The sequence below is a fragment of the Poecilia reticulata genome, chromosome 7 (assembly GCF_904066995.2).
Source record: "Poecilia reticulata chromosome 7, P_reticulata-male-v2, whole genome shotgun sequence".
NCBI lineage: Eukaryota > Metazoa > Chordata > Actinopteri > Cyprinodontiformes > Poeciliidae > Poecilia > Poecilia reticulata.
This window is the reverse complement of record NC_088836.1, coordinates 25,631,810-25,657,714: the sequence shown is the minus strand read 5'-3', so window position 1 is coordinate 25,657,714 and position 25,905 is coordinate 25,631,810. Positions and strand designations below refer to the sequence as shown.

General features: G+C 39.8%; 2 protein-coding genes across 5 annotated transcripts in view; one reads left to right on the top strand and one right to left on the bottom strand.

The window, feature by feature from the left end:
* tnfrsf9a (tumor necrosis factor receptor superfamily, member 9a) overlaps positions 1-3,573 on the top strand; it is a 6,759-nt gene extending 3,186 nt beyond the window's left edge. For both annotated transcript variants that reach the window (XM_008414299.3, XM_008414300.3), the window contains exons 3-8: positions 359-478; positions 560-697; positions 786-858; positions 954-1,078; positions 1,161-1,337; positions 1,436-3,573. In XM_008414299.3, coding sequence (XP_008412521.1) covers positions 359-478; positions 560-697; positions 786-858; positions 954-1,078; positions 1,161-1,337; positions 1,436-1,548 — 746 coding nt within the window. In that variant the 3' untranslated portion in view covers positions 1,549-3,573. The remainder of the gene's footprint in view (positions 1-358; positions 479-559; positions 698-785; positions 859-953; positions 1,079-1,160; positions 1,338-1,435) is intronic.
* Positions 3,555-25,905, bottom strand: ccdc187 (coiled-coil domain containing 187). Of its 3 annotated transcripts, XM_008414302.3 has the most exons (14): positions 25,623-25,905; positions 25,501-25,541; positions 24,902-24,994; positions 17,066-17,128; positions 16,704-16,842; positions 16,461-16,551; positions 10,928-11,003; positions 9,035-10,360; positions 8,561-8,682; positions 5,651-5,713; positions 5,439-5,573; positions 5,273-5,367; positions 5,105-5,199; positions 3,555-5,023 (listed from the first exon to the last, which is right to left on the bottom strand). In XM_008414302.3, the coding sequence occupies exons 3-14, from the start codon at positions 24,948-24,950 to the stop codon at positions 4,872-4,874; spliced, it is 2,406 nt and encodes an 801-aa protein (XP_008412524.1). In that variant the 5' UTR covers positions 24,951-24,994; positions 25,501-25,541; positions 25,623-25,905; the 3' UTR covers positions 3,555-4,871. The 3 variants fall into 3 exon arrangements, with proteins under 3 accessions (XP_008412524.1, XP_008412523.1, XP_008412525.1); XM_008414301.3 differs by having other exon boundaries at positions 25,501-25,904; XM_008414303.3 differs by lacking the exon at positions 9,035-10,360 and having other exon boundaries at positions 25,501-25,880.

Below are 25,905 nucleotides of genomic sequence, written 5' to 3'. Positions count from 1 at the left end.
CAAGTTCTCGAATTTGCTCGAGTTGTTCTGTAATCTTTAGACAAATGAAAATGGAAAGAAAAAAAAGTAGCATTCCTGGCTTTGGGGAGTTCCTCTGTGGTGGCTGCATGTGACCAAATATAGTTTCAGTGGTTTTTCACCTAATCCCACAACAAACGCTTGGCTGATACGACTGATTAATCCAGTCTGGGATTCCTCCGAGTAACAGGATTCACCCAGATGTTTTACGGCTATGATTCACAGTTACTAGAGTTTTGATTTGCTGGGGCAGGTAACCATGTACATGCATGATAAAGTGTAAATATTCAGAGCTGTTGGTGTCTGATTTGTGATTTTGCATGTGTGGATTTCTTTGCAGGGAATCGGTTGGTCAAACCATCTGGAACAAATCCTCAACAGCTTTGCACTCCGTGTGAAGATGGAACTTATACATATCAGTCTTTGGGTTATAGATGTTCATCATGCATCCAGTGTGTTGGTATGTTATCTCATTAAGGAGAAAAATACATTTTTATTGTAGCTCCATCTCAGTCTGATTTCTTATTTCCATCTTTTGCAGGTGCTCTTGTCCATTTCAAAGATTGTACCCCCAAAAGTAACACACAGTGCAGGTGTAAAGAAGGTCTTCGCTGTGGAGACGCAGGATGTACCTTCTGTGTGGACGAGTGTGGAAAAGGAGAGGAACCTACGAAAAAACGTATGTATATCTGCAAATACTGGGTTGTGACCATTGAGCAAACTTGATATTTTGGAAATCAACTTAAAAAAACAACTATCTTTTACAGGTGATTGCAGGCCTTGTCCTAAAGGAACCTTTAATGACCAAATTCACCAGGACTGTAAATCCTTCAGTACCAGGTGAGTTACCTTTCTCCCTTAAACTTTTTTTTTTGGCTCCTGAAATGCTGATTTGACAGAAACAAATTAAACTAACTGGGATTCTTTCTCCAAAGGTGTCCAGATCCAACTCATATAATTGTATTCCAAGGAAATGCATCTTCTGACATCATATGTGAACTACCTCAACCTCCGACAACTCTACCCGTAACCAATCCAAAGACCAAACCAGAGAAACCTGGTAAGAGAGGATCCAGTAGCATCTCTGCTGAGCTTTTATGCTTATTTTCAGTGAGGGTAAAATGTATCTTCTTGCTTTGAAGACGGGAACAAAGAACAGTTATGGCCGATGGAGTCGTTTGCAGTCATTGGGGCCCTGATGATGTGTCTCATCATCTTTATCGTCCTTGTGTCGGCGCTGATCCACTGCAAAGGCAAAAAGGAAAAGGCACAAAGACGAACCCCCTCAAAAACACCCATTGTTATTAGTAGCCCTTCAGGTAATGATCATTTATCTTTAAAGCACTTTAAGAAGGTAGTATCCAAATGCAGTGCCAGAGTATTAACTTTGCCATATTTTTTTCCCCTTGTTACTCAGATGAGCCAAGGACACTGATTGCTATTGAATGCAGTTTTCATGAAGCCCAGCAGGAGCAGGGAAACAGCACAGAATCACTCATATCCAAGGACTCGGAGGAGGAAATTGTGTGAATGGAAACAAAGTGGCATCTACAGCTGAGGAAAACATTTTTATCCTAAACAAGATGGGATTCTTTACCAAACTGAGCCATAAGTTTGAAGGACTTTGACCTAAAGAAGGACGATGAGGTCTCTCTACTGGCTGTTTACTATTTATCCTTTGACTGTAAATACAAACACAAGAGGAAGGGGAATTCTGAGATGGGGGGGAGAAAAAAACCAAGTGGACTTTAACTGTGACTTTCTTTATGTAAATGACAGAAAGCCACACTGTTCTTCCCCTACTGGAGGACAAAGCAGCTTTATTTAGCGTTTTCAAACACTGCACTGTATCTGACATTTAAGGGTTAAAGAAGATTCTTCGTAATGTGTAGTGACCCTGATAACAGTTTAAGCTACTATTTCTGTGGAAAAGAGAGTGTTGTATGGCGCATGCTACAGTGTTGCTCAATTTGAAAGTACAGTGCAAGTGGGCGTTCAGCTTTTAGTCATTTGTCATACCGAGCCCACGTACACCTTCCTGGAGCAAATGTTAGCCTTTACCTTTGTTCCATTGATCAATCTAGTTACCTACTGTTTTTTTTTAGTTGTCTTTTCTGCTGAGTGTGTTGTGCATATTGTCTGGTTATTAATAGTGTAAGTGCGTAAACGAGGCCAAGCGACGACGGCGTCGTTTTTGATCAGCTGAAACCACAGAGTTACATGCACGCTATAAAAAGACAAAACCATTTCCGCCAATGAATCAAACATTTCTTACTTTAGTTCAGTTGGTTACCAGCAGTAGTTATATTTGGTAAATTCTTAATGAATACACCAAAACTTCAGTGTTTTTAAACAACTCGGCGCAAACCAAGTTTGCTTCGTCAGCTTCTGATAGGTTGACTCAGAATATTTCACTTGAATGGATGTTATGTGCTGTGAGTGTAAACCTCAGACTACTGTACTTGGAAAAACGGGTTTTCGAGGAGGTCAAAAACGTCTAAATTAGTTTGGACCGACTCGGTTACACCTGAAGCTTATGGAAGCAGATCTTTTGACCAAAATGATGCTTCTTAGTGCAATTCTACTAAATATGAGCAAATGTACATAGATGTTTGTTAAAAAAATTTGCGTTTGGTATAAGAATTTTGTGCCAATATCTGATTTGAACTGTAAAACTTGTAGCTATATTTCACCTCCACATAGCTCTGAAAGATTAACTTGCTTAATCACAGTCAGCAGGTTGTAAAAGCTGCAGAACGACATAGAGTAAAACTTGATAACAAAAACTTCCTGGGTTTTCCAGCTGTTGCTTAATTGCTAATCAGAAAAAGTCCAGAAGAAGGGGTTTTCCCCATGTTGTCCCTAAGCTTCACACTGGAGGGATTTAACAAAACAACCTCAGGATAAGCACAAGCAAGCTGAGTCATGCCTCTTGCACAGCGGGGATCACGAGTAACCTTTAAGGTCATTCATTAGTCATGGCTTGAATTCATTTCAGTGTCATATCGAGGTGATACAAACTAGGCAGCTTTAACTTCAATTATAGATCAAATCAAGCCTTCAGGGTCAAGTGGAAATCCCCCACTGCTGTTTTGTTTTCTGTGAAACTCCTCTACTTGAACAAAGTAGGTGGCCGCAGAGATAAGACCAACAGGAAGTGTTGGGTTTTTTTTTTTTAAAGCCGTATTTGGCTTGAACTGTAGCGGGCGTTATTTCTTAACAAAATGGAACAAAGAAATATCGTGTGTGGGCTTCTGGTGGAAACAAAGTAAGCCCACATCTATTGTAATTTATCAGATAGTGTGTAGACTATGAGTCACTATTCTCAGCTGGGCGGCGTTGGTCTAACAGACCTCAAAATTCACAAGCGTCGTCCTGAGAAGAGCAAACGCATACGCTGACTGTAGCACTTTATTTAGTCTGTCATCTGCTACCTGTATCCTTTCCACCGTTTTGTTGAAGTCAGAAAATTGTTTCATTCTGTGTTGTATTTAAAGTTTTACATTGTACTTTTATCACATTTTTCAAACACCAAATAAATGATATATTTATTTATTTGTTGTGCTTTTATACAGAACAGCTGGGAAAAAACTGACTATTTTCCAGCAAAGAAGTGGCCACATATATACGGAAAAGAACAGGAGGAAGTAAAGCATAAAGCATTCAATTCAGATCAAACGGAAACAAAAGCAAAAAAAACAAAACAAAACAAAACAAAAAATCCCAAAGTTTTTAATCATCGGAATGAATATTATCAGTGAGTGGTATGAGGTAATTTCCCACAGAGCGAGTTCTGACAGACTCTGTCGCATTTCACTGAATATAAAAACGTAGCAGAAAGGTCAACAGGAGGTTTTAGAGTTGGACCTGGGAGTGTATCCTGTTAAGGACTGTTTTGTAAAAGCATCCATACTCCTTAAATTCTCCACATTCCTCGTGTTACAACCACAAACATGAGACCTGAAAACCCAACACAAAAAGTAGCAACTCTGACCATCATCTGTTCCTTTGCACCTGACAAGTAAAGGGTTAATTTAGTGTATAAATCTGAAAAGTGTGGCATTTGTGCAACTGCGACAAGCGGTTGTTCATTTGTAAACATCGACAATTAGACAATGTAGATTTACACCTGCAAAGACTTTTTAAAACTGTCATGAAAAGCCAATAAAATACTCTGCTCTGTGGTTTAAACGTGACAAAAAGAAAAACTTTAGGAGGTATGAATACTTATTTTCAGCATTGAATAAAAAAAAAACCTAATGTTGATCAGTTTTCATTCTCAGGTTAGTTCATTTGATTGTCGCTGTAGAGCTGTAAACAATAACACCTGAAAACAAACACAGAGGTGGCACACGCATGCAAGTGCAGGTGATTAAAACCAAGTTCACATGTCATCAATCTCACTTCTTTTTCAGCCTTCGGAGAAAACGGTTTGTGGTTAAACCAAAGTGAAGGGTGCTGTTTGGAGCTTTTATCTAAATCCCAGCCAGGAAACGTACAACGAATAGTTTCTGAGCTGAAGTCAGGCGCTCTGTTTGCGGTGAAAACCGAAAGGGTTGAGCGGTAAAGACATTTGGCTACTGATAAAAAAAAACAAACATTAATGCTATTATTGTTAAATTAAACACTAAATATACACATTTTAAAAAGTACTTCAACAAATTAAACATTTCCCTTTTGGTTCTAGTGTCCAACATGCGATAATAATGCGTCCTTGCTTTACTAACCTAAAGTGCTTGTCTTGGTTTTTCTTTCAGTTTTTGATGATAAAGCAATAAACAATGAGAACACTTTGTTAGATTAAAATTATCTTATATAAAAAAAAAAAAACATTTCCCGTCAGCACAATCTGCTTATTGTTGCTTGCATCCTTCCCTTTTCTCTTTGGGTTTACTCCGTCCAGATTTATCCGCCTGTCGTTTTGTCGGTGGTATGAACGTCGGTTCCTCGAGGGTTAGGTCCTGGGAGCCGGATTGGACGGTGGGAAGCGCCTCACTGGTTTGACCTGTAATTGAAACAAACAAAGTGAATGCAAAGCTATTGTTTCAACTGTGTAACGACGAGACTCATTCATCCTGTTTGGTACCAGTTTGTCCTGCTTGGAAGCTCTCTGGGACGTGCACTCGGCCCTGGAAGGTCGGGTCCAGCTCCTCTGCTATGTTTCTCATCTGCTGGGCTTTTCTGCAACGGCAGCATTATTTGATGCGTAACACAGAATCGATGCAGTAATAGTACAGATGCTTAATTTCCTTACGGTAGGGCGTGAACGGGGCTGGGTGGCTGGTTCTCCGGTGAGCAGTCTTCAGCCGGAGAGGGGAGACCCTCCGAGTCGAGTCTTTCTCGATACACCTAAAGAACAAGACGAAGTCTCTGTTGATCCTGTTATTTATAAAACTAATTAAACTTTTATTTCCTGGCACCTGTCTTTCTCTGGCAGCTCGCCTGTCGTAGTGATTCATCATTGCTCTGTGTTCGTGCCAGGATCCTGGCCCTTCCAGTTCACGAGATCTTCGCTTGGCCTTAATTTCCTGCTTCTGCATAAAATGTGCAATTTCCTACAACAAAACAAAAAAACAAATCAAGGTAGGATATTTCAGAAGAATGAACAAAACGCAGGAATCCACCACTGTACCTCATCTTGTGCAACCTGAGCTACCCTGAAGTCCCCCTCTGGATAGGAACTGCGTAAAGACGTCTGTAAAGAAAGTAAAGAACATTATTTCTTTTCATTTTCCTCCTGTAACAAAATCTTCACCTTCAGCACCTTGTAAAAGTATTAAAATTTGACCACATTTCTCATGTTAGATCCACAAACGTCAATGTCTTATTGGGGTTTTAAATAGTAGACCAACACAAAGTAAGTGCAGGATTCTATAGTGGAAGGATTCTGACACTTATTTTTCCTTTCAAATAATCTGAAAAGTGTGGCCTGAATTGGTATTTTCCCCATCCTGATTCATTACAGTTACAGCTGGTAGTCCTTTGAGGAAAGTCTCTAACAGCTTTGCACATCTTGAGATAAATGTTTGCTGTGTTTTCCTCGCAAAATAAGTTGTGTTTAATCAGATTTGATGGGATTTGTCTGAAAACAAAGCATCAATGCTCAATTAGATTTAGTTCTGGACTTTAATTAGGCCATTCAAACACTCAAATATGCTTTGATCTCTAGGTTGTAGTTCTGGCTGTACGTTTCAGATCGTCGTCCTGCTAGAGGCTGAATCTCGACTTGTTTTTAGTCCATTCAGCGTCAAATAAACTCCGACCTTCTTCGGAGTTTCGGAGTTTGTCTTCGGTCAAAATGTTTCATTTTAAAATCATCCAAACATAAACATCCATCCGCATGTTTCTGAGCCTTCTAGAAGGCTTGTGGTAAACTTTAAACATAATTTTGTATAGTTTCGTTTCAGCAGACTCTTCTTTAAAGATCAGATTTATGCAGTGTGTGCCAGAACATTTTAGTGTAAGGTGATATCTAGACTCTGAACTCTCATCTAGCGAACTTGTCTGGGCTCCACACCCAGGATCAGATGTTATTCAGCAGCAGCTGGGAAACCTGACTGTCTCCTCAGGTGTGAACTCTGTGCTACCCAGGACTTGCTCTGACTTGTTCATGACTGTCTGATCTCGTGACTCTCATTATCCGCATGGTGCAAAATAAGGCAGTGATTTTGTTGTGGAAAAAAACCCAACTATTACCAAGCACTGTCAGGTGAAATCACTCAATCAGGTTTGTTCATATAATGTGCACAATACAGAGAGCTTGTAGGACAATCAATAATGAAGCAGTTCTGGGTGAAAAGCTCTCCAGACAGAGTCAACACATGAGTTCTACACCAAGGATAAGGGATCCAAAACAAGGGGCGAGACAGTCTGGTTCTGATGCATCTGTAGAAAACAACTCCCAACCTTGTACATGTAACCCAAATAGCTTCATCTGGTGGAAATGTACAAGAATTTAGAATAAACCCAGAGCAATTTAACTAGCAGATATTACCTTATAATAATTTTCTACTACAGATTTTCACCTACAAGTGTTTGGGAATTGATTGTTTTTCCGACAACTGGAAACAGTTGTAAAAACCTGTTTTTTTAACCGTTTCCAGTAATGCTCCAGAGTTACGATGGCTACCCGTCTTTATCCTGCCTGTTAATTTGTGTGGACAATAAAAGCCTCCTTAGATTTGCACATGTGTCGCATTCTTTCCATTTTTAGATTGAAAATTTTTTCATAACCAAACTTCTCCACAACTGTATTCCCGTCATATCTACTTTGTTCTTTGATCTTCATTAGTTGTTCACTAATGTTCTGTAGAAAATGTTTGAGGTTCACATAACTGCTGGATTTATAACGGGTACGGCTGCAACGATTCCTTGAATGATTCGAGTTCCTCGATTACTAAAATTCCCCGTGGAAAATTACCTGCCCCGAAGCTTCGTTAAACGAGGTTTTATTATTTAGCGCACCGTGTTCCGGCCCGGTGATTATTTCTGTTGCGCAACGCTCTCACTTTCGCAAATGAGCTGTTTACGAAAGCTAAGCACTAATAGTATAAAGTTCTGGGGTATTTCATTGAGTTATGATAATGTCTGGGTATGTATCTTTTTTGGGGGGGATCAATAAGCATCCTTAAATTGTCTGGCGCGATGCCTGGAGTACAGCAGCCTTTCTCCTCCCGGAGCTGCTTCCTGGTGGCGATGAAGAGCGAACGGCGATGAGCGGATAGACTCAGCACAGTGCTGGAGTTGATGCTTAATGTAAGTGTAGCTTTAAGGACAAACAGGAAAATAAATTTCCTATCATCCTGGTCGCAAAAATGGGCGGCAGAGCGCATCGTGGCGGTACACAGCTGGTAGATGTGAATCAGTCGCTCATATATACATAAAAGCTAGAAATGGTTGGGTAAAGTGAGAGTTCACCTATTAAATGGACTGAAGATGAATACATTAACTAAAGACTGGAGTATAGACAGCTTTAGGAGTGTCTTTGTGAGTCTGCCTCTTTATTATTAAATTGAATATTTCAGATTTTCATATATTTTTTGTCCAGGTCAACTTAAAAAGCGAGCTGTTATTGTTACAGGTTAATTCTCTAAACTACAGAAAAATAATTGTATAATCACAAATACAAAAATTTGAGCCGATGATTTTATCCGATAGTAATACTGCTGTTATGGTTGAATTTACCAATATTTTATCAAATTTTATTTGATTACTCGATTAATCGTCAGAATAATTGATCGAATATTCGATTAGTAAAATTTACAACAGCCCTAATACAGAGATTAAATTAAACGGAAGTGGCCTCTCTTTCCTGACTGGATGACTAAATAATTTTATTTAGGAGTGAAAGAAATAACTTTTATTGGTGAAAAACACTTTAAAAATAGAAAAAATTTATACATTTAAAATTTCTCAAAACCACATATTCTTTCCTTTTGTGCTATAAAAATGCTTGTTTGTCTATATTCCAACATTCCAACAGTAGAGTTTGCGGTTTTCCAAAGGCATTTTCATAATCTGTAAAACGTCTTCCATCCCTTACCCTCCTCAGCTGCTTGTCTTCCTCCTCCTGAAGCTTGCGGGCCAGTTCTTCATCTTGCAGGACCTGATGCAAGTCTCCCAGATCCAGACCTGCCTCGCTTGGCTCTGGTTGCAGAGAAGCCCCTAAGGGGGAAAACTCACTGTGATTACAGTAAAACATATTGCCAGATTGATCAAATAAATAAATGACTCAAAAGCACAAGGTTATTTGGAATCACACCAAGAAATGAGAGGATGGAGTTGGAGAAGTCACTATGCAGATCAAGACTTGATTGGTAAAAATGTAGACACTGAAGAGATGTAAAGTTTCTAGACTGAAAACAGAAAAATAAATTCCCACGTCAGACACCAGAGCCACAGGTGAAGCCCACTCCCACAGCAACGATTGAGTAAAGATTAAGAGATCAGATGGGAAGAACACATTGGAAGTGTCCCCCTGTGCAGATTCAGAGCTGGCTGCAGGTCGGGGTGTTACCTGCTACTACGTGCCTCGACCTGTGTCTGCTCGAACCCCTGCTGCTGCTGAAGCTTTGGCTACGATGTAGCGCTCTTCGCCTTGGACGCTCCGCTCTTCTCTCTGCCTCCTGCTCCTCGTCTGAGCTCAACGTTTCTTCTGTGATCTTGTGCCAATGCCTGCGTTCGCTTGTCACCCTCTTTACTCTGGTCTGATTCGCTTTTCTCTCTCTGTTATTGTCAATGTTTACGTATTTGTGTTCGCTCCAACTTGAGCCTCTGTCAAAGACATGAGGCTCTCCACTATTGCGGTCACAAACCTCTCTGTTATAATTACGCCTGTCTTGGTCTGCTCTGTGATCTCTCCCAAAGCTTTCTCCGCATGACGATCTCCTCCTCTGCCTGATATCTCCATGGAAACTGTGCCTGGTGGTGGCGGCTCGATGGAAGGCTCTCTGATGTGGCTGGGAGTCACCATAGGAGACCTCACTCCCATAAAGCGCCTGGCTGTCTCTGCTTTGAGCCCTTATCTGCAGCGGCGCCCCGCTGCCACCAACCTTCACAGGCACGCCCCTCTCCTGCAGGAGGTGGCCAAGCATCTCCCACACCTTCAGGCTGTCGTCCTGCTTCCTGACCGGACCTCTCTGATCATCCTGGAAGCGGACGTGTTTATCGGGGTTCTCCTTGCAGCTCCAGGTTCTTGCCAGGTCTCTGTTTCTGTGTCTGCTTCGGTCGGGTACGCTCACCGATTCGCTGCGGTGACATCGCCTTTCGCAGGCCTCGGCTGGCCTACTGTCTGCTTCCTGAGGCCTGCCTTCATGTTCATCGCTGTCATAATCCACATTCCTACATATTCTCCATTGCACATTATTGTTTTCGTAATAGTCTTCCTCACAGTTTTTGCTCTCCTCCTCCCTGCCTGCCAAGTCCTTTGTGACGCTGCTGCGAGTGCACAGACTTCTGTAATTCCTCTCTTGTGGGGCTCTTAAAGAAGCCTGTCGTTGACGAGGCGCTGTATTTGCCCCGTTATACAGACGCCGGGCCCAAACAGAGAGCTGTTCAGTAAAAACAGTATCCGAGTCTTCTGAATCCTCATCTATAGGCTCTCTGTGCTCAGGCCTTCTTTGCCTGCTGGTCTCTACATGCCCTTGATTTGACCATGAAGTTGTGCTGCTCTGAGACGCTGCTCTCCTGGGAGAACCAGTCTGAGGCCCAGTTAACACTGAACCACGATGAGAGGTAGAATGCTGCCACCTGCTGGTGACAGGTGAGGACTGCTGCTGTCCTGGGTGAGGGCTGCTGAGTGTGTGGTGGTGAGAGGACGGCAGCGCAGGACCACTGGTGCTGCCTTTAGCATTGATAAACATGCAAACAAAAGCAATAAGGATGGGAGAGTCTGTTAGTGCATGGTGAAAGACAAGTGTAGTTAATAACAACCCTAAACAGCAATAAAAAAAGCTGCAAGTGCAAGAGTTATACAAGTAGCTTTACACATTTAACAGAAATGTTTTCTTTTTACAGACAGCAATGTGAAGCATGCTTAAAAACACAGCATGCAACGCAAATAACAGATTTAGAGCAAAATATACGGCTTCAAATCTGTTCTGAGACAAAGGACATGCTTTGAAAAATACCAAAGTGATATTACACTTTGATTCACATTTTCCATATACAAACAAACACGAAAGATTGTATTTCATTTGTAATTAAGACAATACACCAGAGCCGATCCAATATATGCCTAACTGCACCGTCTATCATCTCTAACCCAGAAATCAGACTCCATGTCACTGGGGCTACGTCCAGAAAAATGTCTAAAGAGGCAACAAAAACAAAACCTAGCTATACAAAAAACAACCAATAATCAATCAATCCATCAAAATAGCCGTCAATTTTTCAAAATGAAAAAATGTACCTTCATGAAAATCCTCCTGGTCTTGACTCCTCCTGACCTGCTCCTCCTCCTCTTCCTGCAGCTGTTTAGCTATTTCCTGTGAAAACACGTTCATCCGTAGAACATCATTACATCAGGCTGAACGTATTTTAAATCAGTTAGGATTACCACAATATTTCCATTTGTTAAATGGCAGAATAATTAATTAAGGGGAGTTTTCTCCTGATGACTTTGTACCATCATCCTTTGGAAGATCAAGGGAGAAATTCATTACCCCCCATAGAACAAGGTTAGTACCAACATGGGCCGAAAAGCCACACAGGGAGGTAGAAGACAACAAAAAGAGTCAAGTCACAGTTTGAAGATCAAATAACTTTTTGGATACACCATGTGGGCTGGTGAAACTAAAACTGAAGTGCCAGGCCATAAAGACCATTGTTAAATTCAGAGGAAAGAGGAATAAGCTTCAAGCTTTGTGGTGTGGGGGAGTTTTGAAGCAGGAGGAAGTGGGTCTCTAAACAGATTAGATGAAAATAAAACGGTAAAAACATTATGTAGAAGTATTAAACCACCACCTCCACATAGAGAAGTTATAGTGTGGCTACATTATTATTAAGAAATTTAGCAGAAAAAATAGTTAATCTAATTTAACACCAGACAGTGACAAATAAAAAAGTTGCACATTTTTTCCATACAAAGTTTTGCAAGTATCTGGTTGCAACTGTATGGTCACGCTTAATTTGGAGTAAAATTTTCAGTGGTGAATAATAATTGACATCTTGCATTGGATTACATTTTAAAATAGTTTCTCAATACCATCTATCAGGCACCGAAAAGCTTCTCAGACACATGAGAGGTAGAAACAGAATTATCTGAAAAATACAGACGTCAGCAGAGACACTAAAAACGATGCAAAGTGAAGAGAGCAACAATGAGGATCTTCTCAGTCCACTGTTCTACCTTTATTAGTCCTCAAACTAAATACTAAAATCTTACTGTTTTTATGAAGTGGTATGAATCATCTCTCATCTGTGGGCGTTTTCCATCTGAATTAATCAGCAAACCTCTTTTCCTCTATTTGTTTTAAACAAGCAGCCAGGTCTGACATGAACAGCAATAAAAAGAAATGCAGATATAAAACAGCTGACATGTAACATTGTCTGTTGGGGTTGCTACAGACTCATTTATACTAAAACTTGTGACAGAAAACAATTCAAAGCAACTTTGATTCTTGATGCACTGTTACTTTCAGCCAGCAGGTGGCAGTGTTGTACAGACTGAATGAAACAAGACAGAAAAACGACAGTAACTTCTTTACAAAAGAACAAAACATTCAAAAAAGCATCCTATTTATCGCTATGTTTTGAATTATAATTTTACTGAAAACAAAGAAGAAGCAATTTAATATTTTACTTCTTAATTTATTTATTCCTGGGAAACTGTTTCAGACTAAAAGTGACAAAACAAATCTAACCATACAGACTACATCCAGGAGGAGCTGATCTTTCATTCCTGACTGGTACAAGTCAGCGGGACACTTAAACTCGAAGTGATATTTTGTGATCAGGGGTTAAAAAACCCACCACTTGGTCTCTGTCCTCTCTGAGGTGGAGGTCGTGTCACACTTGGGTGCTGCTTTCTAAGAAAAGCAACTAATTACATTCTCCAAAGATCAGCAAATTCTCGAGTATTTCATGAAATCTCTCTCTACAGGCTTCTTTTGCAATATAAATCAAAACAAACAGCAAGCACAGCTCCTTTTTGTCTGCAGCAGGGGCCACTTTGCCAACATCAGCACATAATTAGCAGCTTGCCATGACAGGTTAGGTATTTAGAGCCACAGGGATCTGGCATTTAAAACTGCACACCCCAACGCCTTCTGTTTCTTAATTAAAGACAACCTAATGGGAGGCAAATGTTTATCAACCACTTTGGAATGGCCAGTTATTAAATAAGGTATTAACAGACCTCAGCACAAGGGCTGATGGTTTGTTTGATTTCAAAATAAACATTTACATCGATGCATACGCAAGAGGTAGACAGACCTAAAGAAAACGTGAAAAAAACTTGTAATACTGCAAGGTGTTTCCCTATAAATTAGAATATATTGCTCTAAAAAAACAAACAGTTTTGTTTCTTCTTAACATTTGGTCAATTTCAGGAGAGTTATGATTACCAAAATGATTTCCATAAGCTAAATGCTTCCTTGTTATTCACAAGTTTACATAAATGTCCTTTGTATTTGGTAGAACTGCTTTTGTAAAGTGTTTTGGGTATCTTTCCACAAGCTTCTCACACAGTGTGTTGCTCACACACACACACACACACGAGCGCGCACACGCATGCACGCACACACACACACACACACCTTTTCAGCTCCATCTAAAAGATTTCCATAGGCCTGAAATAAAGGCTTTCTCGTGGCCACTTCAAAACAGTGACTTTGTTTCCACTTTGTAACTAATTTTCCTGTACGATTGGGGTTACTGCTCATTTGGGAGACTCATTTTTGCCTGTCTTTTTCTCAGACGTTTTTCCAATATTTATATGTAATCATATTTTTATTTGGTGAAGTGTGCCAGCAAAACACAGCAATCACATGATGCTGCCACCACAGCACCTCACAGTTGGGATGGTGTTGTCAGGCTTCCACATTTCCCCTCCAAATCATGACTATTGCAACAGATTCAACTATACAAGAGCGCCACAGCGCTCAAAAAACCCAAACTATGACACAATCGCTGTCACTCTTTCCTCAGGAAACTGAGTCAGCTTTATTAAAGCAGCTTTGTCTCTTTCAACATTCAACTAAGAGTATAAACATGAATTTAAACCCGACCCTTTCAGCAAAGATGAATGGCACTCCCTGTCTTTCAAGAATGTGCTTTTATACGCAGGCTCATGTAGAAAAAGGAAACTGCCGCGTAAAGAAAAATATTATGGTGGAGAGGCCTTGAGGCACAGAGTGCTGGACCAGATGGAGAGTTTTACTGCAGAGCGCTGTTTTTTTTCTTTGCCGTATGCAGCGTAGCTGTTTGTTTCTAATGATCTAACGTAACCCAGGGTGAAGTTTTAGGATTGGCCATCAGGGGGAAGATGAAAACAAGCGAGAAGTGATTGATGCTTGCCATCTGGCCCCACCATCATGTCCAGACAACATTCTGTTCCTTATAGCAGCTTTTCCTTTTTTTAAAAAAAGTAATAAAACAAACTGTTCAAACGCAAAAACAACAAGCATTAAGAATAACATTAGGTCACTAGTTAGTTAGGTAAAACCCTGTCAAGATTAGAAAAAACATAGGAAAATCCAGATAATTTCCCTCCAATGCACTGCAAAAACACTTACCAGTTTCTAGTGCAAATATCTTGGGATGCGTTAAATAAGACAAAACTAACTTACATGTAAATTTTCAGCAAATATAGGAGCTTGTTTAGGTCAATAATTCCTTAATATTGATGAAAATGTACTTAGTTCCACTGGCAGATTATTTCACTTATAAAAAGACATTTTCCCTTGTTGTAAGTGAAATAATCTGTCTAGATCTAATACTTTTTTGTCAATAATAATGAATTATTTACTTAAAACAAGCTCCTATATCTTCTGAAAAGTTACCAGTAAGTTAGTTGTGTTTTTTTCAAGGGTACTAAAATATTCACACAAGAAACTAGACAAAAACATAAGATTTTGTGTTTTGCAATTAACTGTGAAAATCTTGCAAAACTAACTGAGAATTCTCTAATGGTTAAATGTAGAATCAGCCACCAGAGAAATCGCTGCAGGAATCATCCAGATGAGCAGCTGACAGGTTGGGTCTCTGGTTAACAGCTGGCTTGTCTCCTGCAACCCTCTGGAGGGACAGGGATTCATCCCAGACCCACTTTTCTGGCAATTACTGACTCAGTTAATTATGAGAGCGAAAGCAAAGTTGAGCATATTTCACTCCCTGCTCTGCTCTTGACAGGCAAATGTCCAGAGTGTCATACTTTTTTTTAGTTCCTATGGAGACATGTGATTTCCTAATTAATTCACCAAACATGTTTTACTTTTAGTCTAATGTCTGAAAGTGATTTAGTTCACCCTTCTAGACCGAATGTAGCAGTGATGATCCAGCCAAATTGCAGTACCGTAATTCCACCACACTTGGCGCTATCTGAAAAATTCCAACAGTTTCTGAAAGACGTTGTACTTTCCGGGTTATTACGGTAATTTCACCCCCGCAGTAGCAGGAAGTGAAATTAATCTGAGGGGAGCTCTTTCGGTAAATTACGAAAATCACTGCTAGATATTGAAAGTTCTAGTTGTTATGGATAAATTGACAAATATATTTACTCAAAGGATATTTAAAGAACTGTGTACAATTAAAATAACCAGACGGACATTTGAAACGTAAGACTCAAAGGGCTAAGTTATGATTAATTAACATTAGCTTTTTTTTCTTTCTAATTTTAATAAATAGACCACTCAATCACCGCAGTCTGAATAAAGTATCATTTTCTTCTTTCAATCCGCTGTGCTCTAAAAACTGCAGCTCAAAAAGGGGCTACAGTTAAAATTAAAATGGGCAACTTTCTTGTTTTTGGTTCTTCCAAATACTTGTTTGTCCCCACAAACAAGGAATTGTACCTTTTAGGAGTAAATGACCAGCAATAACATGAGAAAGTCTTGGCATTTTTACATAAGTGCTTATTGTGCAGCAATAATCAAAAGTTGGTCTTTATAATGTAGATTGACTTTATCAAGCCTTTTCCCAGTGTTGGTTCAGTACAACGTGGCAGAGGTTTAATATATCGCTAACATAATTGGCACCTCGTCACAATTTGTTAGCCCCTTGCTGTTCCAACAGTAGGCTGCCAGCTGGTAACTACACCCTTTACCTCGTAAACAAAAGTTATAAGCATGACTCAAAGTCCTTATATTGCTCCAAAGTTGATGTTCTTGGGGATTAATGGCAACATTTAAAGAATAAGCTTGCCTGTGTGGTCGCCTGGACACAGAAGGATCCGTGTTTTTCTTACTACTAAACTTCCAAACAATCCAGTTCAATAAAATGTTCCAGAGCGAACGGCTGAGTCATTTCAATGTAACCAGCAGCTGTGCAGAGCCGATTATGTATTATTCTACCTCACAAGTGTTGTTTACATGTAAACAAAAAAAGCCAGCATCCTTCACCTGAGACTGAACCTGAATCCTATTAGCACCTCCATGTTGTGTTCACACCATATGTGAAGACTAACGCTCATATATATTGACTGTTTTTATAAAGAAAAGACATAAAACATCTTAGAGATGTGCTGTGCAAGCTATTCATGGTGCCATTAAGGTTGGTAAGGTATCAGGATTTGATTGTTGTGTTTTCCTGCTACTCTATGTGCATTCCTGACTTTTAGGAAATACAATTTTTATTTAATATTAAAAACAGGAACAAACAACACTAAAACATCTGCAATTTGCATATTATGCATATTATCCCAACATATAAAGGAAAATAGTTGCTTTAAAATGTTTTTTTTTTTTTTAAGTGTAAAATTTATTGTATTCATGCACAACACTCACCTCATCGTCCTGCTCCCTCCTGTGTGCCTCCTCAGCGCGTCGCTGGAGCTCTTCTTGAATCACCCGGGCGTATTCAAAGTCCTGCTCTTCCCTGTGCAACAGGAAAGGAAATGGCTTCTTATACTCATGATCTACTAAAACAAATAATCTGATCTCAGAGCAAACACACTGCATGTGGGAAATTCCCCACAATCTCTTTTTGGAGCATCAGAGTGAGTTGAGAGAGAAGCTGGAGAGACTTACATTTGTCTGGAAACCTGTCTGAAGAGGGCGCTCTGCTGGGCCCGCTGCTGCTCCTCCTCATGCTGCAGCCTCCGGGCTACCCGGATATCATTTTGCACCAGTTGGTTCTTCTGGATGTTGGTGGTGTAGTATTGCTCAACTAAAGGCAAAGAGAACAAAATTTATACCAATAGAAATTGGATCTACGTTGATTTGGACTTTAAATGTATCCTACAAGAGATAAATACTTTTGCTCTGCAAAGACTCGAGCAAACAATGACTGTTAAGTAACAGTACACAACTATTGAATCATAGTTCAATGCAATCAAGCAGCTCAGTTACTTGGTATTGTGAGGTTTAGCTATGATTTATTTTATACTTACTCTCCTGCTCTTGCAGGCTGTGTGCCAACACTCCATCCTCGAGCACAGCAAAGGTCTGGCAAACTGAAACAACAGACACCGACAGCACTTCAGTGTCCAATCAACAGTTGTTAAATATTTAGCAGCAATAAAAGATGAATTATTAATATAAGATTTAACTAAACCAAATGCACAACCATGTGGGGCACCAATTGAAAAGAATATTTGGATTTACAACTTCCTATTTGACTAAATCAACATACAGAAAACTGAAGTGAGGTAATTTATCTAATGCCATGGTAACTGGACATTATTTTCATTTTTCAAGGAACATAACACAATGATCCAACATGAATCCATTGAATTAGGTATGCATGATATATTGGCATCAACAGTGACGTCGGCTGATGTTAGTCATTTTTTAACACTTCAGTACCGATAATTACAATTGTGCAGATTTTAAAAACTGATTTTATTCCCATTTTACTGTTGTTTGTGCTAGCTTTATGTGGTTGTTTCTTTATGAAATGGTCAGAAATAGATCAGTAAATATAGACTATAGCAGAAATATTTATCCTGGATATCAATACTGGCCCAGATTTTTACATCGGTGCATCCTATCGTTGAACCTTATAATCTCAGGCCTGATACTAAAGTGCATTGGATTCAGCAAGAACAGATTTAAGATGATCTAATAGTTGATTAACCACAGGTTTTTCCCAACATTTACAAATATGATCAATACATTTTAATGTAACCAAGTCAGGTTTCAGTGCACTGGTTTTGCCTCCTCTATAAACGTGAAGTTTTCAACAATCTGAGCTATTCTGATTCAGATACTGATTATAGCACATACATAGTCTTTTATTTTATTTGCTAGTACCTTGTTGACATTTTTAGCATCGTGTCACATGAGCAATTGAAAGGGAAAAATAAACTCTCCAAGACTCTGAGTCGCGTCAGGGTGACTTGAGAACAGCTTTTTATTTTAATAAGTGCTTTTCACACAAAGGCAGCTATCATTTTTACATAAATTACAGTCTAAGTACATTTCAGTGTCTGTGAAATCTAGATTTTAACAAGACAGACTTTTAATCAAAGCATGCATGTGGTTAAAATTAGCCCTCATCACTTATTTCATAAAAATGTGCGTGCACAGCTGTTTCTCAATTTAAAACAAGAATGTTTTGCTGAAAAACCCTTAAGATTCAAGCGATTGGTAGAAGCAGTGGACCTAAACAAATGAGCATGCAAAGCTTGTGAGCCATAACCTGCTGCCTCTGAAACAGAAAGCGTTCTGGTTCAACATTTAAGGCGCTGAGGCAAACAGAGTTTAAATCTTATTTTATGAAACTAATATCTGCTGCCTATGATGGAAATCATAATTTATCAGCCATTATATCCGTTTTCCCCTTCATGCACAGAAAGACATAACAGAAACTAAAACACAATTTTAGACAGCCTGAGTGTTTACACATCTGTCAAACAAACTGAAGAGTAACTCAAATAAACACACAGCACCATTGTTGCGTTTCCTTCCTCTCAATTTCTAAAGCTCAACAACTCTCAGTGATCAGATAAAAATGCCAAATAAGCTACTTTTTTGAAAAAAGTAGAAGCCTTTTATTTACAATAAAGGCTTTGAAATACAAAGCGAGTAGCAAATGACGTGACTCAATGTGAGGGTAATATACTGAGGTTATTATGCGCAGACAGCAGGAGCCATCTGTGCAGCTCGCTCACGACTGAAACATTCAAGAATTTGACTCCGTCCACACTTGAAGACTGAGACTGCTTCACTGCGTTTATATTTCTGTGCGCTCTTCAAACTGCCTGCTGTGTTTTTAAACTCGACACTTATTGACAACTACAGTGGCCCAAAAATGTTACTATAATTCAGAAAACCAGACACATAAAACCCCAAAATTACAGACCATACAGGCACTAGTTACAAAGCATAACGGGGGAAAAAACAACTAGAATTTCTCAAAAAAAAAATAAAGTTATTCGAAATTGTGCATTTTCTTGCAGTTTTTCAGTCTTCTCATACTTTTAACGTTAAGCTTTTAGAAATTCACTGGTTCTGTTTTTGTTCGTCTTTGTTGTTTGGTGGTTTGGTTCCATAAGTGTTTTAATTGCTTTCAGATTCTCACTTAAATTACGGATAACGCGTTTTCCCACTTTAGCAACCACCAAGTTTCTACATCTGTTTAAGATCACATTGCCATATTTCAAATGTCTCCAGGTTTAATGTCCAATGTTTGACACCTACAGTCAGACGTTCAAATAACAGCAGATAAGTTTAATGATCCAGCTTGCATGCATGTCATTGCTTGTTTGAGATTTTGTATGATTAAGGGAGAGAGACAGGGAATAAAATGTGAAAATGTGATTGTTTTGTCACATTATTTCTTTTCTTCCCAACTCTTTCAGATTTAGAAGAAGAAGAAGAAGATTTACTTCTTCTGACTTTTAAATACCGCAGAGGAACTCTGTGAACCAGATAAAATCAGGTTTTCATTATTCATCAAACAACAAAGAACTGCTCTGGAGTTAATAACCAGCACAGCTGCCTAACAAATCATTTTGTCGTCGTTCTTACGGTATATCACAAAGGGCTGTTAGGAATGCCATATTTTTTACCATTATATTCCAGGTGTCATGTTTTCACTGCGTCATTTTTCCTTGCCTAATAATTTCCTGACCATCTACAGAAAGCAGTTAAATGCTCTAAACATATTATTTCCTATTAGTCAAAAAATTATTAGCCGACTCAATCAGAAAATGGATGAGAGTTTCCTTAAATCGGAGCCCCTTCAAAGAATTTTTATTAACAGATTTTTCTATTCATTGCTGTGACATTTGACCAGCGTGAGAGCGTTGACGCTTGTTATACCAGACATCCTTGATGTTGTTAGCACAAACTTTTTTGTCATGTCCAAAAGTCTGTGGAAGCCTGTTTTAGCTGTTGCATCCTTTAGGATTCTCAGATGGATAAAAAGGTCACAAGGGAGTGTTATTTACTTGAAGTAAATATCCTCTAATGCCCCCCAAAGGCAGGAGGATGTAAATTATTCACCCTATTATATGGAGCATTGCAATAGTTGATGTTTCAAACCTGGCAAAGATGTTCAGAAATCACTGGAAGCAGAGATTAGAAAGACGGGAGTGAGGAAAACATGGATTCATCACAACTCTCATTTTAATTTAATAGTGCAATTTGATGATCATTTGTGCAGCACTATGTACGATCAAGTGCGACTGAATACACAAAGCAAAACTGATTTTGGTTTTTTTTTTTTGTTTTTTTGCTGTAGACTAGAAGGAAGTTATATTTTTGTAGAGCGCCAACCCAGACACCACTAAGCCCTGAAGGGGTCAGTTTACACCAAAAATGAAGCCCATTTGCCCCTGGAAGCGTCAAACTATCCCAACTAAGACATTCATTGCCATTTACACCTGTTGTGGAGCTTAGAGGAATATCCGCTAAATGGATCTCCAACCTGCATGTCGGCGAGGGAGGGGCTGAATCTAAGTCCTGGCCTCATCCGGCAGGGCAAAGTGACGGCTCGGAACAATTCCCTTTTAATTCCAGCACAGACAGAAGAGCTGGCAGATGGAGAGACGGGGGAAAAAATGGCGCGTCTTGTCTGGCATGAGTCTAAATGAGGGTGTGGTTGTGTCTGAAATGTAGTTTAACTTGTTTTTCCTAACTCCTTTAAAGTGTGGTCACATTACGAATTGTGTGCAACAATGACGGCTGAGCCGGTTTAGAGAAAGGAAGTGAGGCATTCAGGCCTGATGGTTAAAAAAAAACAAAAAAAAACATATGTTCAGCGCAAATCCAGGGGCGACTACTGTAAGCTTCTTAACAACGGCTTCTAACAACCTGTCTGCTTTCTAAGAGGATAGTAAATCAGAAAGCACACATTAGGTTGCAATGTTTATACACAAGAGGGTAAATGTTAGGCACTCTACTGTTGGATAATTACTGAACAGGAAACTATGACCTGCATGATTTGTGATGAACAGCTTCAACCTACTGAGGAGAGCTGACAGAAAATCAATCAGGACAAAATTATGCAGATTATGATGGGCATGCAGCTCCAGGGAGCAACACTTCACACACACACAGACAGTTTTCTTCCATCTCCATTGCTACTTGGGTAGCTGCAGCAGTGAGAGTCTGCCAACAAAGAAAGCAGCAAAAGGAGAAAATGACAAGGGTTCTATTTTCAGCCAAAATGTCCCACTGACCGCCCACACACACTCTCTCTCTCCACCTCTCTGGACTGCTCCGTTTCTCCTCGCTTTTTCCTTTTTCTGCACAAGTTTTATCCACAGACAGCTCAAAGCGTCTTGTGGAGAAATGCTCCCGAAGCAGCTTCAGAAGTGGACCTAGCTGTCGTTGAGAACAAAGGGAGGTGAGGGGGGTAATGGGACTGGAGGGGTCAGCTGGAGAGAGTGAAATTAGGAATGAGTGGGAGGTGGGGGAATTCCAGTGGGAGCTGCGTTCCCAAAGCACATCAGGGCTGTGTCAAGAGGAGCCAGAGGAGAGCCAAAACAGGAACAGATAAGAGGGGGGGGCAACGAAAACAAAGAGAGCTGACTTAGCCAAGACACTTCTAGTTAAAAAAAAAACACAATGTAGGTGAAAAGGGACAAGGCTCTTGGGAATTCCAGCAACATCGAGATGTTAACCAAACAAGCCCGGTGCCAGCAAGTTCAGGAGATCTGCCTGGTCAAAGTGGATAATGACATGCAGGGTGAGGGGGGCGAATTATCCTGAACAGACATACTGATTTACATACTGCTATTGTTCCGCTGACAAGTTTATAGATGCTATTACATGCTTTGTTTGTGCGTTTCCCTCGGCTCGATTAAACATGAAAACTGCAGAGCTGCACAGAGTGGCCTTTGTGTGTGGAAACAAGAGTAGAGTGCTGAATTATCTCCCCTGATAAAAGACATGCAGACCTATTCCTAACCCATTCATTAGTGTGGACATGCCAAAGACAGAGCCAACCATCTATAGCCAAGCCACAGCTCAGAAATTCCTAACCACTGAGTGTTTTCCTATTCACAAGCAAGCAAGGGCAGTATTTTTTGGTCTGCAATGTATTTTTAAATACTTTTGCTGCAGTATTAAGTGACTCAACTTAAAAAACAACAACAAAAAACATTTTATTTCTCTGTGATTTGCGGTTTGTAATTGTGAAGTGGATGGAATCCGATGCATGAGCATGGACATATTTTACAAATAAAATCTAAAACGTTTGGTGCACATTTGTATTCTGCCCCCCACCCCTCTACTGAATACTTTATAAAACCACATATCATTGCAATTAGAGCAAGTTTTTTCACATCCGCAGACCAAAATGTTTGGTCATTCCTAACCAAATTAGTTATTTATCAAGTCTTGCCACATATTCTTAATTTAATTTGTTTGATTGGAGACTTAATTACAAATTATGGATATTTTGAATCTATCAAATCTGACCAGCTTCTTTGTCACCACTGAAGAAAAGCATCCTCAAAGCACGTCACATTTTGCATGCAGGTCAAAAAGTTTACTTAGATGCTCGATTGCTTGTGACACCCTGCAAACTGAACTTTTTCTTGCTTTCTTTAAACACGGCTTTAGTTTGCAACTCTACAACAGTCAGCAGACATTTTCACCTGAGCTGTGGATCTCTGCAGCTCTTCACCAATTCAAGAGTTAGCAGTTCAGTTCAGACAGACGTCCATGACTTGTTAAGTGTGCATCTGTGCCATACTTCTTCCATTTATAGATGATGCAAGTTGTTCTAAACGTGTCACATTGGTCTATAACAAAGCATTTTCCTAAATTTCACCACAACTCTGGGTTTTATTTATGGGCGATTCATCAATCAACCAAATATGTTGTTTATGAAGATTTAAATTCCCCCCTCCCCTATTCTCGTGGCTCCCCTGGTTCAGAGTGATGTCGGCTCACCCAGCTCCCACCATCTTGTTTTACAGCTTGTATTTATCTGGACTTTGAATTCAGGATAACTCCCAGAATGGTGATATGAACATATGTATCCATTTCTAATTTATATATGTATATATATATACGTAAAAAATAAAATGCCGGGAGAGAAAAAAACTGGAAAATTGGATGAAAATTGGTATGAAATAAAACTGAGCTCTTATCACATGCCTACATGACATACTTTACAGATTTATACTGAAAGGATTTTGACACTTTTCATCAATATGCACAACAATTTTTAGTCTATTGTACAAAATCCCTATAAAATACATTGAATTGTGTGGTGGTGAAACAGCAAAATGTGAAAATAGGTCAAATTGAAAAGCTACTTTACCAAGCCACCTCATATCAGTAAAGATAACTTAAATATCCAGGACACATGAGGATCCTTGTGCATTTTGCATCCAAAAGCTCGAGTTTTTCAGTCATTTCCTAATGCTTATCTGCCCTCAGCATACCAGCGATGTCAACGACAAATCCAGTTGTGTACAGTAGAATCAGTGAACCTTTGTGTGGAAAATTCCCTCCTACTCTAAACCACTGGTATCATCTTCTTCCTGCATAGATGGAGCCAAAGACTCAACCCACAGGAAGTCTACACTGCTCACTGAAATGAGTCAAAACACGGCGTTATCAGGAACACTGAGATTTTTCTAATAAACTTGACCTTTGGGCTGAATAAAGAGACTATAACAAGTCAATTAATTGACATTTAACAGCTACAACCGTTAGCGTGTTTATAAAAGATAGTTGTTGAATGTTTCTTCCAAGGATTTGTAGAAATTAGTTTTTTGCGATTTTAGGTCACAATTTAGGAACAAAACTAGAATTTTGTCTTTCAAAATGCTGAAACTTTTAATTCCATGATAATGATGTCATTCAAAAGTTCTTTCAATAACTTTTCAGGCAAGCAGCTGTTTTGTGATACAAACAAATTCTGCTGACATACCTGCCAATTTATTAGGAACATCTAATAAACTGTTTTGGTTAACACAAATAGCAAGTCACCCAGTCACATGGCAACAACTTAATGCATGTTGAGCATCATATTAGTCAAGGAAATTTAAGTGACTTTGCACGTGGCATGGTTGTTTTTGGTTTGAATATTTTAAAAACCGGTGATCTACTGGCAGCTTCACACACAACAATCTCTCAGCTTTACAGAGACTCATCTTAAGAAAATATTGTAGGACGATTGTGGATGGAAATATGACACAACAGCTGAGTTGAAAGGAAATCAGATGGACTGGCTCAAGATGATAGAAGAGGTTTGCTGTGACTCAAATAACGACTCATTACAACCAAAGTATGCAGAGCAGCAACTCTGAAAACACGTGTTGAACTTTGAAACAGATGGGCGACAGCGTCACAGCTCCACATCTAGTGCTACTTCTGTCAGCGGCGAACAGGAAACCGAGGCAACAATTGGAGAACATGGAACGGTCCAACGAGTCTTTATCTCTGAGTTTGGATTGGACGCATCCTGCTTTGAATCAATTTTCAGGCTGCTGGGGTTGTAATAGTTTGGGGGATGTTTTCTTTGCCCCTTGATGCCAAATGAACATCCTTTAAACACTATCTGAGCATTAATCTGTCAGAGTACAGATCTCCATATGGCTACTTCCAATAGGATAATGCAACATTTACTCCATGTCATGAACAATTAAGACAGTTCTGACAGTAGAAGTGTGTCCTAGCGAGGAATGAAATAGTCTGCAGTTTAGTAGCAGAGGCTGGTTTCTTACCACACTGACTTCTTTCCAGCACATACTTTCCATGCACTTGTGGCTCTATCAAGGCTGGAATTATATATTTCAGTGTGTGTGAGTGTGTGTGTTTACCTTCTTGGACACGTGGAAGGTTGGACTGGTCGATCTCCAGCTCTGCCATCTCTGCCCCCCACTTCTCACTCCTTCATGGTGTTTTAGAAGACCCTGACACATCACAGAGGGGGGGTGTATTGTGTGAAATAATGAAATGAGACTTGTGGCAAAACAGAGAAGTGAAACATTAAACATTATGAAAACACTTGAGTACTTAAATATGTAACTGAGGCAGCATGAAAGGTGTGGAGACAAGAGTACAAAGACAAAAAAGTTTAAAAAGCAACAACGGTTTTATCCAAGGCATGATGGTTAACAAGGTTTTAAAAATAAAACCTTGTTTTATTTTTAAATAAAACAAGGTTTTATTTAAACACTGAAAAATGCCACACTGAAAAATGCTTCCTAATACTTGGGGGTTTGAGGGAATACATCAAGTTTTGGTTAAATGAGTTGGATAAAGAACAAGTAGTGTAAACACTGCTGCTACTAGCTGGTCATCGTCATCAATGGAACCTGTACTTTCGGGCCGGTTTCAGGTTTGCAACAGTGTAAACAAATATGTCGGCAACGTAACAAGCCAATAATCGATACAGGTAAAATTATAATAAACCTACCAGCTTCCAGCTCGCTGCCCACAAAGGCCGCAGTGTCGTATCTGTGTGTACACGCAGCTTATTCAACAAGTACCCAACATAACAACGAAGTGTCAACTTCTCCAAGCCCTGTTCAGTCCCACCTTCCTTCTTCTCCCTCCTTCCTCTTTTGTGGATCTCAGCAAATTATCGGAGCTGTCACCAGCGCGCCTGGCCGTCTCTAACGCCTGTGGTTTCGGTGTGAAGCCCTCGGGAAAGCGGCGGCACTTGACCCCGACAGAAACAAAGAGGTGTCGGCTCGGTGAGAGAAACCAGAGGGGACAAAGTTTGGCCAGCAGTCTGTGGGGCTGTTCCTTCACAGCTCCTGTTCCGCGGCGGCAGCGGGGGCGGTCATTCAATGCTGCCTTCACGTACACCTCCAGCATC